The sequence below is a fragment of the Raphanus sativus genome, chromosome 3 (assembly GCF_000801105.2).
Source record: "Raphanus sativus cultivar WK10039 chromosome 3, ASM80110v3, whole genome shotgun sequence".
NCBI classification, from domain to species: Eukaryota; Viridiplantae; Streptophyta; class Magnoliopsida; order Brassicales; family Brassicaceae; genus Raphanus; species Raphanus sativus.
In genome coordinates this window covers 6,882,693-6,901,891 of record NC_079513.1, presented here as the reverse complement: position 1 = coordinate 6,901,891, position 19,199 = coordinate 6,882,693, and the positions used below count along the sequence as shown (strand labels likewise).

The 19,199-nt window shown below is 37.9% G+C and overlaps 2 protein-coding genes across 2 annotated transcripts; both read right to left on the bottom strand.

Moving 5' to 3' along the window:
* Positions 1 to 8,079: 8,079 nt before the first annotated feature.
* Positions 8,080 to 10,443, bottom strand: LOC108845996 (uncharacterized). The gene is made up of 4 exons (XM_018619202.2): positions 10,009 to 10,443; positions 9,030 to 9,440; positions 8,404 to 8,454; positions 8,080 to 8,335 (listed from the first exon to the last, which is right to left on the bottom strand). Exons 1-4 carry the CDS (start codon positions 10,400 to 10,402, stop codon positions 8,274 to 8,276), a joined length of 918 nt encoding a protein of 305 aa, XP_018474704.1. The 5' UTR covers positions 10,403 to 10,443; the 3' UTR covers positions 8,080 to 8,273.
* Positions 10,444 to 10,557: 114 nt separating this feature from the next.
* LOC108843895 (pentatricopeptide repeat-containing protein At5g50280, chloroplastic) lies at positions 10,558 to 12,965 on the bottom strand. The gene is made up of 2 exons (XM_018617047.2): positions 12,131 to 12,965; positions 10,558 to 11,958 (listed from the first exon to the last, which is right to left on the bottom strand). The coding sequence occupies exons 1-2, from the start codon at positions 12,931 to 12,933 to the stop codon at positions 10,653 to 10,655; spliced, it is 2,109 nt and encodes a 702-aa protein (XP_018472549.1). The 5' UTR covers positions 12,934 to 12,965; the 3' UTR covers positions 10,558 to 10,652.
* Between the last annotated feature and the right edge of the window lie 6,234 nt (positions 12,966 to 19,199).

Sequence of the window (19,199 nt, the reverse complement as noted above, 5' to 3'; positions counted from 1 at the left end):
ATATTTTTGATAAATAAAAAATAATTCCGCGCTTTCAAAGTGCATCTAGCTTAACATGGTATCAGAGCCCGATCCACGTAATCCAACCCGATCCATCATCGGTCAGGCCCAAAATTGGCCCATCGATCTTTGCCCAAACACTCCGAGATTGACGATCAAAGAGTCATCATCTCGAGCGGGCGTATTAGGGACATAAGTCTCACATCGGATATTGGAAGGGATCATTAGTAATATATAAGAAAGATGGACCACTCCACTAATTACCAATTGGTTTTAGGTTGGAAACTTATCTAGCTTAACATGAGGTTGTTGATGTAAATAGTAAAAACTGTCTGGTTTTTCTTGTCGATGGTGGGGAAAACCTCGCAGAAATGAAGGCGGATAGAGTAACTGAAGCCCCAATCAACCTTGAAAACCCAAGTCAAGTTGAATTGGAGGTTGAGTTCTGATGTTCACTCATTGTTCGTGCAGTCGAATAGACTTCAGGAGGAGCAAAAGACTTGGGTGTTTCTAGAGGATATGTGATCGTCATGTTTGATTCAGCCTCGACCGCGGATCCAGCCAGCGCGCCGACAATACATTGAGTGTCTTCAAACCAGGACCTGTAAAGACCTACTGCATCGTGAGAAGGGGATATATTTGTACCTCCAATGTTAATCCGGTAACGGTCTCAAGCGCACTATATTGTCGATACTGACTGCACCAGAAGACCCTACCAACGTCGAAGTCCCATCACTGCTGTAAAGATCAGAAATTGAAGTCACCTCAATACCATTATATGGTAAGTGGTTTAAAAATAATATTAATCAATAAAAAGTTAATTATAATGTACAATTAAAATCCTCCTATTGGTTGAGAAGCTATTTAAGTGGATTTTCCTTATATGTTATTCATATGTGAAATTAGAATTAATCGCTTAATTTGTTTGATTGTTGGTATTTGAATTTTCATTTCCTTAATTAAGTTTTCTTAAAGGAAACTAATCTTAGAATTACCTAATCTAATCTATATTACCAAACAAACAATTTCAAATTATTTATATTGTATTTAAGATACAGTATGTATATATGTCCAATGAGTCCAACAAATATTTCGTCCAATTTCAAACAAAAAATATAATCTTATTTATAATAATTATTAGTCTCTTACAACGTTCATATATGCTTTATAAATAATTAAGCTTTAAAGATTAAACGAATTGTAATAACGGAAAATGTGAGAATTTTGGTTAAAAAAGTTTTGCCTCTAAATCAAATAATAAAGTGAATAAAGTAATGTTATGATTGAAAACAATTATAATATTAATGTTGGTTCATTTATTACTATTTACAGAGAGAAATAAATATTTAGCAGAAAATATGTAAAAAATTAAGAAAATATTAGCAAAAAATTAATAAAAAGAACAATTTGTTTAGGAATTGTTGAGGAAAAAATAATAACAAAAAAATAAAAGGTCAAAAAGATGCATAAAATGTGTTGAGGAAGTTAATATGATAATTACATATATAATTTCACAAGTATTTGTTAATACTAAATATTCATCAGTTATTTTTAATCAATTATATACTTAATATATATTTACATATAATATTTATATCCGTGAATTCGCGGGCAACCACCTAGTAACAATACTTAAATGAGAAACAGTTCTTGTGTAATTACATGCTTGAATAATTGGATTGAATGTGTGTATTAAGTTTCATTCAGCAGACACACACAATTGGTATGTAAAAGTAGCGAACTGAATTTTAGAAAGATAGGATTTGATTTTGCAGACAATACAAAACCGAGAAATAATTGGTTTTGGAATAACTTATTTTTGGTTTAGTATGTAACTTTAATTAGATGGTTTAGTAATATTGTAAACCAGACGTGAATAAAGGTGATTAAAGGGCAGTGGCATTTTTGTAATATTGATAATGAAACCATGGTTAATTCTAACTCGTAATTTAGTTTTAATAGATTAGATCATTAGATGATAATTGTAATGCATCGACCACTCATGGCTAATAAACCATCCACGCTCGTTCACTTGTACGATATCACAATTCATTTTCCGTTAGTACAAGAAGAGATTCGAAATAATTTTTATTTGAAAAAAATACTGTCAAAATTTTAAAATAGTTTTTTTTGTAACCAAGGCTTTCATTAAAAAAGTGCAGAAAAGAAAATAAAATGTTTACAGGCCACTGTCAAGGTGATTGGGCCTAGCCCAGTACAATCTTAAGTAGAAGAACTTTAATTGAAACCCAGAACCAAAAAGAAGCTTTGCTGGCCCAGTAAAAGATGAGTAAACGGATTCGTCGCATTAGTCGGAGAAGAAGGAGAGTTTTGTTGCAGAGACACGATGAAGGGCAACTAAAAGAGCCAGAGCTGCATCATTTGAGAAGATAAGGAAGGGTTTGTACCCCTGAAGCTTGAGATCCTATTCCTTACCTGAAGATCGAGGGATCGGAATAGGGAGTCAGCGGATCTAAACGAGTTTGCATGCAGTCTTTGATTCCTCTCATGCCAAATCCAGTGCATTGTCAATTTCCAAACCAGTAGAGAGAGTAGTTTCTTCGATCTGGGCGGTGGTAAGATAGTCATCTGGTTGAGCAGAGCAGTCCAATCTCGCAGCAGCGGGTGGAGGTGGCACTTTGTAGCAGCTAGAGTCCATGAAGAGATGATCGCGAGACTCTGGCGCCGCGTTACATAGCAGACAGAGATGATTGACTTGGAGACCCCAGTTGAGGAGACGGTCGCGAGTGGGGAGCCGATTAAGCACAACAAGCCAAGCGTGGAATGATTGCCTCGGGATTTCCTTGGATGACCAAACAGCTTTCGCCCATTAAACCTCATCTATCGCGCCTCTCAGATGATGGTAGACTCTTCCTGTCTCATATTTATCCATTATTTTTCCTTCAATTTCCCAGACATAACTATCAGCTTCGCTTGTAAGGTCGACTGTAGTGAGGAAAGAGAACAGTTGTAATTGTTGCTCCGATCTTGCAGGTGGTAGCCGCCAGACAGAGTTCCTGCAGAGAGATGCAACTGTGGCCTTCAAAGGGATACCCAGTCGTAAAGAAGAGCCATGAAGATAGTCATATAGGCATCCAAAAGGGCTCCAGTTATCAAACCAAAAGCTCGTCGCTTCACCATTCTGTAACTGCAATCGAATCAAGGGGTAAACTATTTCTTTCATCTTGAGGAGCTTATTCGCCAGCCAAGAGAAAGAACTGCTCGGTTTAGTCGTCCAGTAATTATGCTCAGATCCTTTGAGGATTACTTCTTTAAACCAAGCAACCCAAACCGAGTCTGGCCTAAAGAAGATCATCCATATCAACCGCAGGCAGCAGGCTTTATTCCAAGTAAGTAGATCTTTCACACCCAGTCCTCCTTGCTCCTTTGTCAATGTTACAGTTCCCCATGCTACTCTAGCTGAGTTCCGAGATTCAATGTCCCCTTTCCACAGGAAAGTACTACAGAGGGAGTTGATTTTGTTAATGCAAGCCTTTGGAAGGATAAAAGAAGAGCACCAGAAAGTGGTAATTCCTGCAACCACAGTTTTGATTAGCAATAATCTACCCGAGAAGGATAACGTTTTTACCGACCAGGAGTTAAACTTGGCTTTAACTTGCTGCAGGAGAATATCACACCCAGCTATCGAGAGCTTACGAGAGTTCAATGGCACTCCGAGATAACGAAAAGGGAGAGTACCACAAGCCATTCCTGTACTTGCCTGAATCGTATCTATCTCCGCTTGTTCTAGACCAGAGGCGTAGAAGGAGGTCTTTTGGAGACTCAACGCCAGGCCCGATCTGTTCTCAAAGTCCCTGAGAACCTGTAGAACTTGCTGGACCGAGTCGATGGAGCCGTCTATGAAGATGAGGAGATCATCAGCAAAAGATAAGTGGGTTAACTTGACCTTCTCACACTTAGCATGGAATTTAACTCTGTTTTCTGCTGCCGCCTTGTTGAGTAGGTGAGAGAGGCAGTTCATCGCGATCACAAAGAGGTAAGGAGATAACGGGTCTCCTTGCCTTAGACCCCGCTTTCCTTTAAAGTACCCGTTAACCATGCCATTATATCCTATCATGAAGCTCGTCGTACACACGCAGGCTCGCAACCAGAAGAGGAAAACAGGTGGTAGCGCCAGTCCCTTGAGGCAAGAGAATAAGAAGTCCCAGGAGAGGGTATCAAACGCCTTGGCGATATCCACCTTTATGGTAATCCTCTTTGATCCCTTGTTTTTATGATATCCGTTGATAAGCTCTCCCGCCAGTGTGGTGTTCTCCAGTAATAGTCGATCCTTAACGAATGCTGTCTGCATAGGAAGAATTAATTTAGGCAGAATACACTTGAGTCTTCTGACTAGCAACCGGGAAATAACTTTATAGACAGTGTTGAGGCAGCTTATTGGTCTGAAATCCGTTATTTTGGTTGCTCCAGGAAACTTAGGAACTAGAGACAGGATAGTGGCGTTCGTAGTGGCAGGAAGGAAACCAGATGAGAATAAATGGAGTACACAACGTATTGTATCATCACCTACAACCGACCAAGCATTCTTGAAGAACCCCGAGGTTAGTCCATCCGGACCAGGCGCCTTGTTGGGGTTTAGTTTAAAGAACATGACCCTAATCTCCTCAGCTGTAGGGACAACGATCATCTGTTGGGCACAGATGTCAGATACTTGAAAGCCCGTCAGCTCAGTGAACCATTCCGGAGGAGAGTACACAGAGTATCTGGAATGCGTTAAAGGTGCTAGGACGCTCCGAAATGAGTGACAGCCAGAATGCTCATCTCTATAGGGTCGGTGATCCAAGAGCCAGTAGGGGAGAGAAAGGCTCTGATAGCGTTATAGCTAGCACGCACTTGACAAATCCGGTGGAAGTAAGCTGTGTTAAGATCGCCTTCACTCAACCAGTTTATTCTAGACTTCTGTCTAAAATAACTCTCCTCTATGCTTCGCACGAAGGTCCATTTAAAGTGGAGCTCTCTCTCCGCCTCAAAGTTCTCCTCTGTTGGAAATTGTAACGCATGTACCTGCATACACTGCAACAAACGGTTAGCTTCACTCACCCTCTCTTCAATGTTTGAGAAATTCTCTCTATTTAAGTGTTTGAGCTCTCTCTCTTTAGTATTTTCAATCTCCAACACAATTGTGTTAACGTTTGACACTCAATTCCGCTTTGAAACCAGGAGTTTTGCACAGTCTAGAGAAACAGGAGATGACGGGTTAGGTAGTTTGGGAATTTAAAAGGTTTGGTTCCGGCTGTTGGAAGGGTGTAGGCTAGGTCAAGGACACAGGGGGAGTGATCAGAGAATAAGGGTGGGTGGAAGGTAGCTGTAGCGTGAGGGAAAGAGGAGATGGAGGGGCTGTTAACAAGCTGTCTATCTAGTTTCTTTGCAATGGGGTTCGATGGCGACTTATTAGACCAAGTATGAGTAGGTCCAAGAAATCGAAGATCAAACACACAGCTTGGATGAGGCAGTCCTGGAACTGATACATGAGGTTGTCAGGCCCAGAGCCATTGTTGTGGAGTGATCAGAGGGATAGAGAGCCTGATTAAAGTCTCCACCAACAAACCAACAGTTGTTTTCCATATCAAAAGTAGTAGCATTGTTCAGGAGTTCAACCCACAGGTCCGATCTCTCATCACTTAGATTCGAGGCATAAACAGCAGAATAGTAGATAGGCGTTGGGTTATTGGGAAGGGTGAGCATACAGGTGATACACTGACGAGATTCCGATAGGATACCGACTTTAACATGGTCTTTCCATATGAGGATGATACGGCCATCGGGATCTGACGAATGGTTAGAGTAGTAGGACCAGCCAGGGCATAGTCTAGACAAAAGGGGGTTCAAAAAAGGTTCTTTCACATGAGTTTCTAAGATTGCGCCGAACAAAGGCTTGTGACACTGTAACCAACTAACAAAAGGTCTATGTTTGGCCGGGTCGTTAATGCCTCGGACATTCCAAAAAAAGAGTTTTATACTCATTGAGAAAGGGTTTGAGGATCACTAGAAACTGGCAAATCCGAAGAAGCTAAAAGGGAAAAAAAGTTTTGGGTTAGGACTGAATTTACAGGGGCAGGCGGAGTTAAAAGAGGGTTAAGAAGGGTTTGAGGAGGATCAGGTGGCAAAACAGGGTTGATGGGAACATAATTTTTCTGGGAGGGCAGTGAGGGAAGTGGGAGAGGGAATGGGAGGGGAGGAATTGGCTGAAAGGAGGGCTTAAGAATAAAAGGATTGGGATTTGAGGAGCTAGGAGGGGATAGAGTAGGGGAGGATCTGGAACGCTTAAGCGAGGGTTTAGTGATAGGGGAGGGGGAGGAAAAAGAGGTATCCATAGGGGAGGGGATATGGGCAGTAAGACGGGTGGAAGAAGCCAAAGAGGTCACAGCTGTCTCAGAGCCTACTACTAGAGCAGCAGGGTCAGAAACAGGCACGGCAGGAGTAGAAAGAGTCCTAACAGGCTGATAGGTTAAGGTCTTTTTTCTTGATTGCTTTGACTTCTTAGGAGTGAAAAAATTTTCAGAGCCTCTTGCTTTAGCAGTAACTGAGTCAGTTCCATTCTCTTTTGCTGGAGCAGGGTCATTTGCAGGAGGAATGTACTGAAGACAATTTTTCAAAATGTGACCCATTTCATGACAGTGTGAGCATGTAGGAGGTACCCACGGGTAGTGGACAAAGACTTCAACGACCTCTCCGCTTTCACGTTCAAATTCAACGACAGAAGGTAGGGGCTGAGTTAAGTCTACTTCCACTTTAACATGAGACAAAGTTAAACTGACCATATTTCTTGTGAAGTCATCAGTCTCCTTAGGCTCTCCTACTAATCCATCAACTAGACTAAGACCCTCATTGTATCTTAGGTCAAGCGGGACACCGGTGAGGTGCGCCCAAATCATGATGGCTTTTAGCGGTGGAGCTGATAGAGAGGAAGCAGCAGACCATTGAGCTGTGTGGAACATGCTATCTCCAACATACCAAACACATTTGTCAAGAATCTTCTGCCTAAGGTATTCACTTTGGATTCTTACTATTGCAGTGCGATTCAGAGGGTTGTTATGGATCTCAAGTCTTCTACCTTTTCCCCATAGGTGGCTAAAGACACTTTGGATTTGGTTAAAAGGAGGAGCTTTTCCATTGAAGACACATATTATAAAATCCTTGTGGATGTCTGCTCCTTTCTGGAAGACAGAGTCAGGGATGACAATGCGTGGTCTACCAGTCGGAGAGATGGAGACAGGAGCAAACCTACGAAGAGTCTTATCCTCAGCTGCTCTGATTTTTTCCACAAGGGAAGGAGGAGTAGGGAGAGAGGGAGGATTAGGTTTGGGCAATAGTGGGGGGAGATTAGGAGGAGATAAGGAAGGGGCAGTAGCTGGATTTGTGTGCAAGGGGGATGAAGAAGAGGGGGGAAGGGTTGAGTAGGGAGGAGGTAAGGGGGAGTTAGCCACAGGGGTATCCATCGATTGAGAGGAAGCAGCAGATGAATCTATTTCTGGCAAGGGTTTTGCTGTTTCAGATAAGGATTTTACTGTTCCAGATAAGGTTTTGTTGAGGGGAACAGTTACTGCAGAACCTTCTAAGGTTTCCAATCTATTGACAGAGACAGGAGATGGCTCTGCAGCGGTAGTTGGGGATTTCTTTGGAATAGGCACCTGCGGAGCCACAGGGCCATAAGATCCGCGACGTTGAGAACGTTTCGAACCAGTTGGAAGTTGAGAAGAGAGAGAGGGGAAGTTAACAGGAGAAAGGGAGGAGCCAAGGTCAGGAGGGTCAGGCGGGTGGGAGACGGGAAGGGGTTCGCCAGGTGCAAACTCCGGTGGTTTCGCGGCGGAATCAAGGCCGGGGACGTTCCAAACGTTAGCATTGGGAAGAGCGTCAGAGAGAGATTGACATCAGATTTACTTACGGTGTGTTTTTCTTATTTTTAAAATTTTAAAATAGTTTTGAGTCATGTATCCTTTATTTATTGCACAATTCTTGTTTTAACTTTAAATTTTAGTTACTCAATTAAATAAATATTAGAAATTAATATAGAAATATCTAAGCGCAGACTCTGCTTATTGCCAAAGGGAACCGGAATTCGTAAACAAGGGGATATGTTTTCTTGGATTCTCTCTTTGTTTAGCTCTGACTCTAAACATATTATTTAGTCTATAAATTTTGGTGTATAAATCAAAATTCGTGGGAATGCATACAAAACTTCAAAACAGTTTTTAATAAAACTAAATGTCTGAGTAAAATAAAAAAAAGTAAACGCTTAATTCCAGACACTATTAATAGGTCATTTGTCTTCTTTGAAAACCAATGTTCATAGTTATGAAGTAGAAGATCAGTGCTGCAAAAGAAACGGTAATAGTTTAGGTTAAATTAATAAAACAAATTAGAACACGTAAATCCACTTACATCCAATGGTTTTTGGTCGAACACTTGAAGATGCACCGGTTGGTGTTACAACTACATAAAAGAATAGATATCAATATATCATCAGCATTTAAATAAAGTAAAGACAAGTTTGTGGACCAGTTGGTTCGTAGAACTGGCTGTTCTATAGGTCACAAACTAATAAATTTTGCAAGAAAAACTATATGTTCAATGTATGCATATTACATATGCACATTTCTATGTTAGTTCCTAAATTTATAATGGTTATAATTTAAACGTAAGAATGTTAAATCCAATATATGGTTATACTTTTTGGTATTTTGATTTATGAATAATGAAAAAAAGATAATGCATTAGTTGTGGTTACTATTTGGATTCAGTTTTCGTTTCTATTGCATATTAGAAGCGGAAAAAGAATAGTTTCTTTTTTTTTCTTTTAGTTTGTATCTAGTTAAACATCAATTTTCATAGAATTTTAGTGTCTACTAGATGTGTTTTTTTTCCGCTTTGATAAAAGTTTTTTAAATAGTACACAATGTTTCTGTTATCAAGTCACTATGCCCATATTAAATAATGTGCCTATTAGTTCGAATAAAGAGCTTTAGTGTTTTTTTGGATAAATCATGATATGATAATGCAAAACCGACCTGAATCACAGTTTGTGGTAGAATTGTGGTGGTCACATATGCAAACGTGCCTAAGCCCTCCACCATCAGCAGATTCATAGCCACAAGTACCGGAAGTTGCAACACACGCACGACAAAACGCATCACTCCCTTGTAGCTCGTACTTGACTCGTATTCCATAGGCCCAATCAGAAGGTCCTCTAAGCTTCAAGGGTGCGAGATTGTATGCACTACTGTATCCTTCACACTCCAACTTACTTAGATTTATCGCTTTTACTGATTCAAATCCAATCGCACAACACATGGGTGGACCCGACCCGGATGATAGGCTGGGTTGTCTATATCCAACCATATCCCATGCTGGGCACGACATGTATTCTTCACAGCTCATTCCAGAGATATTGTGACATGGTAATTTCTTTTCCGGAAATCCTAACAATAATAGTTGAAATTTAGTTTATCAACCGGCCCTATTCAACCACATTTAACCGGATTTGAAAGGAAAATTCCGGATGTAAATTCTTTATGATCCTATTATTTTATTGGTTAGTGGTTATGTTGTGTTAACCATAAATAAAGCTATAAACGTGTTGAAACGCCTGTGATTACATAGTTTAAAAATCATAAGCCAAATTTTTTAGATGTTCTTTAGAAACTTTAATCACATCTGTATGTTTTTTTATTTTTTTTACATCTGTATGTTAACATATATATATATATATATATTATATATATATATATATTATATCATATATTCTTAATAATATAAATATTATCTCAAAGTTAGATCAAACCCAAACCGAATACAAAATGAACCAAATCAATATTGCATCAAACCATAACGAACGCAAGCTCAAACTAAATTGTAAACCAGATTTTTTTTTTTTTTGTAAACCGGATCTAATCTAAAGAATGTAAGTAAATACTAATCGAAGTAATATATTTCAAAAAAAAAAGTATATGCTAATTGAAATATGTGTTGTAGTTTAAACTTACTAACCTTGAAATATAGGAGATTTGGGAGAACAACCGATCAACATAAAGACATTATCGGAGGTAGGACTGAAATAAGGAGCTCTCCAATCCTCAGCTTCAAAGCCATTGCCTCTGCCGCCAAGTACAATGGTTCCGCAATTCGACATGTGAGGATCATGCAGCGTTATCGACTGGTACGCGTAGTCAATATCCAACACTCTATAAGAACCTGAACTTATGTGAAACATCAACACATCATTCATACAAAACAAGAGATCTCTATACCCTGGATGCCCACATCCGTTCCGGATTCCAAACGGATAATCAACCGTTATATTTCCACAGTATGATCGACACGCGCCCACCAAGCAAACCTCTGAGATTACTATGACTGTCATCAACATAATCAAGATTTTCATTTTTTTTGTTCCTCTGTTTGGTTGTGTAAAATAGAGAGTGATGTTGTGATGTAGAGAGTAAAGAGTTAGTTTATATCTGAAAGATTGCTTAAAGCTTAAGAGATTCTTTGCTTGTCTGAACAATAAAGCTAAACTCCTGCACTTTTTAGTCCACATGATCAAGGTATCTCTTATAAACACGAAACATATTACAAGAACCATAAAGTCATCCTCACTATATAATACTACAGCATTTAAATTAGCTTACAGGCTACGCTTGGGGTTTATAAGATGTTCGGTTCCTCTTGTATTTCCAGAACTCGTCCTTCTTCCCTCTAGGCTTCGCTTCAACACGACCGAACTTGCTATTAATAATACCAAGTATAGCATTTTTATCTTTTCTGTTCTTTGTCTTTGCCTTGTCTTCAAGAATCGCCCGAAGTTTCTCATATGACCTCGGGTCTGGTACTTGCCCGCTTTTAACCATCATCTTGTGGTAAAAGAATGCTCTTTTGAAGTCTCGGACACGGACAAAAGCGTAGATCATGGTTGAATACGTGATGGAATCAGGTTTCAAGTTAAGAGCAGCCATTTCTTTCAACAGCTGCGGCAGTTTCGAATCTTGTCCTCCCCTTGCGTAACCATTCATCAGCATATTGTAAGTCATAACAGCCGGCTCCAAACCCATTTTACCAAACTCTGAAACAACATCCCTCGCTTCAATGTAGCGGCCTTGTTTCGCAAACCCATCTACAAGAGTGTTGTACGTCACTCGTGTCCCTTGTATTTTCTCTCTCAGCATTAGTTTCCAAATCTCCATCAGCTTTTCTACATCACCACACCTTCTGAACGCATCTAGAAGCGATGTGTACGTCTCAACCGACGGTTTAATCCCTTCTTTACACATCTCTTCAAACGAAGCATAAGCTTTCTCGTGCCACCCGCTAACAGAGTAGGCATGGATAAGAGCAGTGTAAGAATGTGAAGTAGGTTTCAAACCTACTCTCTTCATCCGCAGGAAAGCATCAGCAGCCATATCGCTCATCTTCTTCGTCCTACCGTACGCACTAATCAAACAAGTATAAGATTTCACATTAGGCTCTAAACCCAAACCCTCCATCTCATTCAGAAGCGTCTCCACGATATCAGGCTGCATCCTTCTGGAATAAGCATCCATAAGAATGTTATAACTCGCAGATGTTGGCTTCAACCCTTTACTCCTCATCTCAGCGAAAAGACCTTCCACTTCTTCTATCTGGTTGGACTTGTTGTAAGCATCCATCAACGTGTTGTACACAACGGTGTTCGAACGTATCCCTCTCTTCTCCATCTCAGTTTGTATCACAAGAGCTTCTTCTTTAAGCCCTTCGTCGCAAAAGGATTTGACAAGGGCGCCGAAAACATCCTGACTCCAACAACAAACACCTTTCTCGCTCATCTTCTCGAATACCTCCCAAACTTGCTTCGCAGTTCGTCCTGCTCTCCTCAACGTCGTGATCATTACAGCACATGTTACATTGTCTGGAACCACATTGATCTTATCCATGGACTCATACACTTCCAAAGCATCATCATACCTAATTAAAAAATTAGAAGATATGAATTTTAATCAAAAGGATACAACTTTAGATTCTCAAGAGCTGAATCATCCAATAATCCGACACTCACCGCTAGTCTGGACCCACCTCCGTGGGTGCCATGATACACCGGGTTATTCAAAAAAAAAAAATCATGGTACAAAGGAAGTACCTTTGAGAAGCAGAGAGTGCAGAGATGGCGGCATTGTAGAGACGAACATCTCTGAACTCATTCTTGTCAGGTAGATTACGAAGAAGAAGGAGAATGGTATCGGCCATTCCTTGTCTCCCGAGCAATGTAAACAAGACAGAGGAAGCACGAGGCGAAACGAGTGAGGGGTTGTTCTGGAGAGTCATCCACTCGTGGAAATACAAACAAGACTTGATGAAACCAGATTCGCCCAACATGACTAATGCCTCCACGCACTCTCTTTCGCTGACCTTGCCTTGGAAACATGATAACATCTCTCCTAGGGTTTGATTCTCTCTCAGATTCTTGGCTGTTTCCAGGATTTCGAGAGCGATGTTGTTGTTGTTGTGCACACCAGGTGTTTGTTGGTTTGCCGCAGAGACGGGGTTTGTTGGTTCGGGATCCGGGTCGGAGAAGTCGGAAGCTAGGTGCCATGAGGTTCGACGGTTCTTCTGGAGGGAGAATTTGGATTCTTGAGGAGGGTCCTCTCCGGTTGAAGTTCGTGACTTGAAGAATTTGAGAATTGGATCTTCTTCTTCTTTTTCTTCTTGGATAATAGTAGTTGGATTATGTGGTTCGGGAACATATTGTGGTGGTGGGTCGTCGAAACATGAGAGGAAAATGGGAGAAGGTGAGGAAGGGGAAGAAGCGGAGAGAGAGATGGAATTTCGACAGAGTGAAGAGCGGAGAAGTAGATAAGGTTCAGGGGCCTGACGTCGGTGAGATAGAGAAAACCAAGTATAAAAGGATTGGGTGGCTAGAGAAGAAGAAGACGCCATCGACATGGCTCTAGCCTGAAATCTCGTATATATATGTAGAGGGTTGTAATAGACACTTCCCACATCTATCTAGCGGATCAACCCACTCTCAGTGGAAAGGGAACTTTGCGAAAAGACAATCTTACCCTTCAACTTATTTTAACTAAACCAACAAGATTTTGATCCGTTCTTTTTAAGGATGGATATATTTTTTGTTTTAAATTTAATTTTTGATATTTATTTCTTCTTTCTTATTATATTTGTATTTTTAATCATATTTGTATATAAATTTTAATCAAAATATATTTTATTAAATAATAGCAATTTAAAAATTAATCTGGTATACACACAGTTAAGACTAGATTGCGGGTCGAACTCGCCCCGCTGACCGCCAACCCGCGGGTTTTTAATTTTGTTTTGGTTGAAAAATATGATCTGCACAACCCGCAAACAAATAATTTTGTACCCGCATCCGTTCCGCTTAATTTTGTGGTTGTCCGCAGGTTATATACATATCTTAAAAATCATTATTTAATTTAATTACTATAAAATTATATCTATAATAAAAGTTTTATACATGATTTTAATTTTAAATTATTATTTTTAAATTCCTGTATTTTAAAATAGTTGGACCAATAATAATTAGTTAGTGAAAGGGTCCAACAACTTGGGTCCAACAACCTTTTTAAGTAGATTTTTTGGTAATGATTCCCTTTTCATAGTATAGATATAGTTTGTTTAGCTTGTTTGTGTAGATATTTGAAAGAAAATGAATCAATTTTCAAATCTTGTTAGATTGTTTGTGTAGATATTTGAATAATTAATTTTTAAAAATTAATATTTGAAATTTTATTTATGTAGTTTTATAATATACTTTCAGTATCAGCGGCGGGTATACTATTTTAAACTAAATAAAATGTTTTAACTTAATTTAGTTTTGTTTTTGTATAATAATTTCGGTAACGTATGTTTTCAAATAAAAACACGTACATAAACCGTCTGCAGTATTATTGGATGTTGAGATATAATCTAAATTATAAAAAGCTAAGAATTTCCATATTATATAGTATTAGCTTGATATAAAATGTATTATATAGTTTTGTAACAATTACAATATCAATACATCGATAATATTGTAAAAGCAAAGATGTGTATCGAACAAATTATTATTTTTTATCAAATTTGAGAAAATTAATTAATATTTTAAAATTATGATCTAAAATCCAGACTTGAGATGTCTATGACAAAAATATGTATACCTATACAAAGGAAATATGCATTTATTAGTGTTTCTTTTTGTCGTTCATATTAATATTAATATTTAAATCCTAAATAGGTCAGCATATACATATATACAAATTAAAAGACAATCTAAAGTCTAACAAAAAGAAAATATAAGCAGCATTAGCTGAAACTACACACATGTATTCTATTTCTTCTCTTTCTGCGTGAGAATGACGACACTTTATCGTCTTTGATGAACCTTGATTTCCTAGAAAAGGATGTGAAACAAACGCTGACAGCCTGAGATCACTACGATGAAATGTGTGTATGCATGTATGGTAATAGTGTAGTTTGGAAACATTTAATTTTGACATTTAGGTAAAAAATGTATGGGTAATAGATTTTGAAATCGTGTAAAATAAATATAAAGATAATAAATGATGAAATGCATAAATATAAGAACTAATCGTGGATGGCTTAGCATATTTATAATATAGAATGTAAAACCAAAAAAAAAAGGAAAGAGTCTAAAACAACTTTATAACGTAGATTTATCAAAACTCCTTCCCTTTTAATAAAGCAGATTTTTTGTTTATAGTTAGACAGCTTATTCATAAACTTTTTATCTATACCAAACCCTTCATTCACATCACTAATCAGTTGTCTTTTATTTGTTCACGGTTTTTAATTTTTACAGTTTTTAGAACTTTCTTTTGTTCACTCTCAAAAATCATTTCCTTATGAAATTAAAAATGCACCCAACCACGTTTTATATTTGAAAGTAGAGATGTCAAACAGGTTGATCCGTCCCGTCCCGTCCCGTACTGCAGCGGGCTCATCTCTTTGCGGGTCACGGCGGGTCAGGCCCGCGCGGGCTGCGGTCTCCAAAAGGTCGTCCCAAGCCCGTACTGCAAATTGCACACTCCTTTACGGGCTGTCCCGCGGGATATACGTTAATGTAATATATCCGATCATGCTTGACACTGCAGGCCGCTCCAGAACACTTCCTGATGCTGCATGTTGCTCTAAGATGCCTCAGGCTGCTCCCCTACATAACCAAGTTCACATAACTAATATACATGAAATGTCTACAATGCAAATTCTTCAAAATTTGTTATATATTATGCATATTTTATCTATTAAAGGTGCATATAGAACATGAGATGATTATATATATATATATATATATGAAGTCACAACCAAACAAAAAGTGCATGTAAAAATGAGATGTTAATGTATATTCTATTCTATTGATGTAACAAGATAATAATGATAAGTAACGAGAGAACATGAAGAATAAAATACATATCGAAGAAGGCTCTAATCAGTAACAAGACTAACTCTTTCAGCTGAACGACATCATTGTTATAGAATTAAATAGCTTAGTCGATCAAGGCTCTAACCATAGTTTATTCTCGTTACCGCTTTGATCAGAGCTTAGTCTTGTTCAATAAAATAGTTATAGTTAATTTTGTCACACTCAAACATATTTACATACCAATTAAAGATAATTTCAGAATATGTTTTTCATTAGCTTATAATTCCTAAGTTCATAACCAATTTTTTAGTTTTAATGAATAAAAACTAAATATAATCAAACACCAAATCTAAGCTGCTAATCCCAAAATTAATTAAAAAACACCAAACTAAAACACTAATGGAGCTCAAAACATCATCGTCGGAGCTCGAATCATCATTGCTGAAGCTTTTTCTTTTTTCGGAGGAAAGTCATATAAATTACCTTTTTCACTCTTTTTATTTTTTTGAGGTAAAACAAGAATTGAAAAGGAAAAAATGCGGATCTTTGTAATCCCGCAGACCCGCATCGTCCCGTCCCGCAAAAGACCCAGTCCCGCAAAGACCCGTCCCGCAAAGCCCGCTAATTTGCGGGTCTATAAAATCTCGGTCCAATCCTGTCCCGCGACAGTTCTTTACGGGCCAGACCCGCGGTCCAAGTCCATGATTGACATGTCTATTTGAAAGTGATTTTCATCGGAGACGTTTTGCAAATCACTGTTGATTTCGGCTGAAAGAATCATAACCCTAACCTGAGTGTTTTATTACGCATGTCGTGTGCTCTTGTGACTTAGAAATGGAAATATAACAAATCGAAGGCCAATTTCCTTCTGTTAGTGTTGATTTTTGTGAGATTTTCAGTAATTTATCTAGGAATTATTGTTTATTATTCTCTTTGTTTTTATTACGCTATGATCTAAGTAAAATGGAAAAATATAAATATACAGAAATAAATATTTTATTATATTTCATTAATGATATGCTAAACCATATATATTTTGCCATTTCAAGAAATGATTTCTTTTTCCCTATGGCAATATTAAAACACAATATTATTTTCATGTTTTATTTTTCAGATATTTTTGTAAAACTTATTGATAAATTTGCATAACATTTTAATACTTTTCCCTTTAATTCTTTTATTCTTCTTCTTTATTTATTATTTCTTATTTTGTTTTCCTTTTTCAAATAATTTTGTTATTTTCACTTATTACACTCACACACACACACATATATATATATATAGCAATCTAATTATAAAGATGGACATGAAATTTGATGAACAATGTGCACAAAAAATTAAATTATGAAAAAAAGAAGGTACATGAATCTTGTTTTCACGAATCTTTTGGACGGTTCCCACATCGATGACTGGAGTTCTTCCTGTAAAGAATTTGGTAGCAAAAATACCTTGTTTTCGTCGGACGATTCAATACTTGGAGAGGGATCTCCGTCCATAAATAACAATGCCTTAACCGCGGGATCACCTATGTGTCAACCATAGTCACAGCAAATTACTTCAGCAATAACATCCCCAAGTATATCTCTTATTTGGTCAATATATACCTCTGCACAAATTTAGAGAATGAATTAAATAAAACAACATATGCTGATGGAAAGTTAAAAAATTAGGTGTTAAGCGTCAAAACCACTGCAAAGTCCCACCAGTACAACATCAAGATTTTGTGATACTGGTCGGAGTTTGTGGTGGTAACGACTGGAGAGAACGGAGATGGCTATATTCCAGCGGTAAAAGGGCTTGATACTTTCACGAGTGAGATTGTGCATTCGAGTCAGTACAGTGTTAACATTCGGTAAAAATGTTCTTATGGTGGGAGGTGGAAATTCTGGTATGGAAATCAACTCTGATCTTAATAACCTGGATGCTAATACGGTGGTTCTGATTACAACTTAAACGATTAAACTAATTAATGTCGCTTTATTTTTTAATTATTAATTTGTGAATGCGTGAACGTTAAAGCTGCAAAAAAAATTTGCATGTTAAATTGTGGTTTAGATTTTGTTTATTCCGTGTGAAATAGTTACTAATATGCCTCTCAAAAATAATTGTTGTTTTATCTATTCATGGTTAAAAACTCGTTTGGATTATTGAGTTTTAAGCTCTATAGACCATAGTATCTATGATCTATGGCTAGCTTAGTACAATATGATTTTTATCAATATCTTTCGTTTCTTCAACTTTAACAAAGAAACCAAATATTGTAATTCTCAAAAATAAATAAACGCTTAATAATTAACTCTGTAACATTATTAATTTTTGTTTTGTTACCATATCACTACAAGAAAACAGCATTTTGGCGAGGAAAGTTAACGAGGAAATATAATCCTCGTAAATGTACGAGGAACTTACGAGGAATTTACAACGAAAGAAATAAACCTCGTTATTTTCTCGTAAACTAACGAAGATAACATTTCGTCGTAAAGCCCACGTAACTTTACGTGGTCTTTACGAGGAAATACATTTTCCTCGTCAAAACCACGTAAAGCTTGCATTATCTTTACGAGGAAAACTGGAAATATAATTTCCTCGTTAAATCAACGTAAATTTACGTCACCTTTACGAGGAAATGATATACGTGAACTTAACGAAGAATTTTAAAGCACGTTTTTTTTTGCTACCTACCTTTTCCTCGCAAATTCATCGCAAAACTTCAACTACCAGATTCGAAAATTTTCTATAAATATGGAAGTTTCAACATCATTTTAAACACACCAACAAGAAAAAAAAAGAAAAACGTGAAAGGAAAAAAATGTCAGGCTCTGGGAATGTCTACGAGTTGCGGAGGTGGATGTATATGCATAGAGATGCTAACGGGAGAGTGACGAAAGAATACATTGCGGGACTGGAGACATTTATGCATCAAGCAGATTCCACACCGCTCGCCCTAGAAAGCGGTAAGATGTTCTGTCCATGTCGGAAATGCAACAATTCGAAATTGGCAAATCGTGAAAATGTTTGGAAGCATTTAATAAATAGAGGTTTCACGCCAAATTACTATATCTGGTTTCAACATGGAGAAGGTTATAATAATTATGATCAGAATGAAGCTAGTAGTAGTAATAGCAATTTTCAGGAAGAACCGGTTGCTCTTCATTTGCATAATGAACCTAGTTACCATCAGGAGGAGCAGATGGTAGATTTTGATAGGGTTCATGATATGGTAACTGATGCATTTGTAGCTCATGATGAAGATGAAGAACCTAACATAGATGCAAAAAAGTTTTATGAAATGTTAAATGCGGCGAATCAACCACTTTACAGTGGTTGTAGAGAAGGTCTCTCTAAATTGTCGTTGGCTGCTAGAATGATGAATATTAAAACTGATCACAATCTACCGGAAAGTTGCATGAATGAATGGGCAGACTTGTTCAAAGAGTATTTGCCGGAAGACAATGTGTCTGCTGATTCTTATTATGAGATTCAGAAACTGGTGTATAGTCTTGGGTTGCCTTCGGAGATGATAGATGTTTGCATCGACAACTGCATGATCTACTGGGGAAATGATGAGAAGTTAGAAGAATGTCGATTCTGCAAGAAGCCACGATTCAAGCCGCAAGGACGGGGACGTAATAGGGTACCGTACCAAAGGATGTGGTACCTACCAATTACAGACAGATTGAAAAGATTGTACCAATCAGAGCAGACTGCTGGAAAGATGAGATGGCATGCCGAGCATACTCAGACGGATGGTGAGATGACACATCCATCAGATGCAAGAGCCTGGAAACATTTTAACAAAGTATATCCGGAA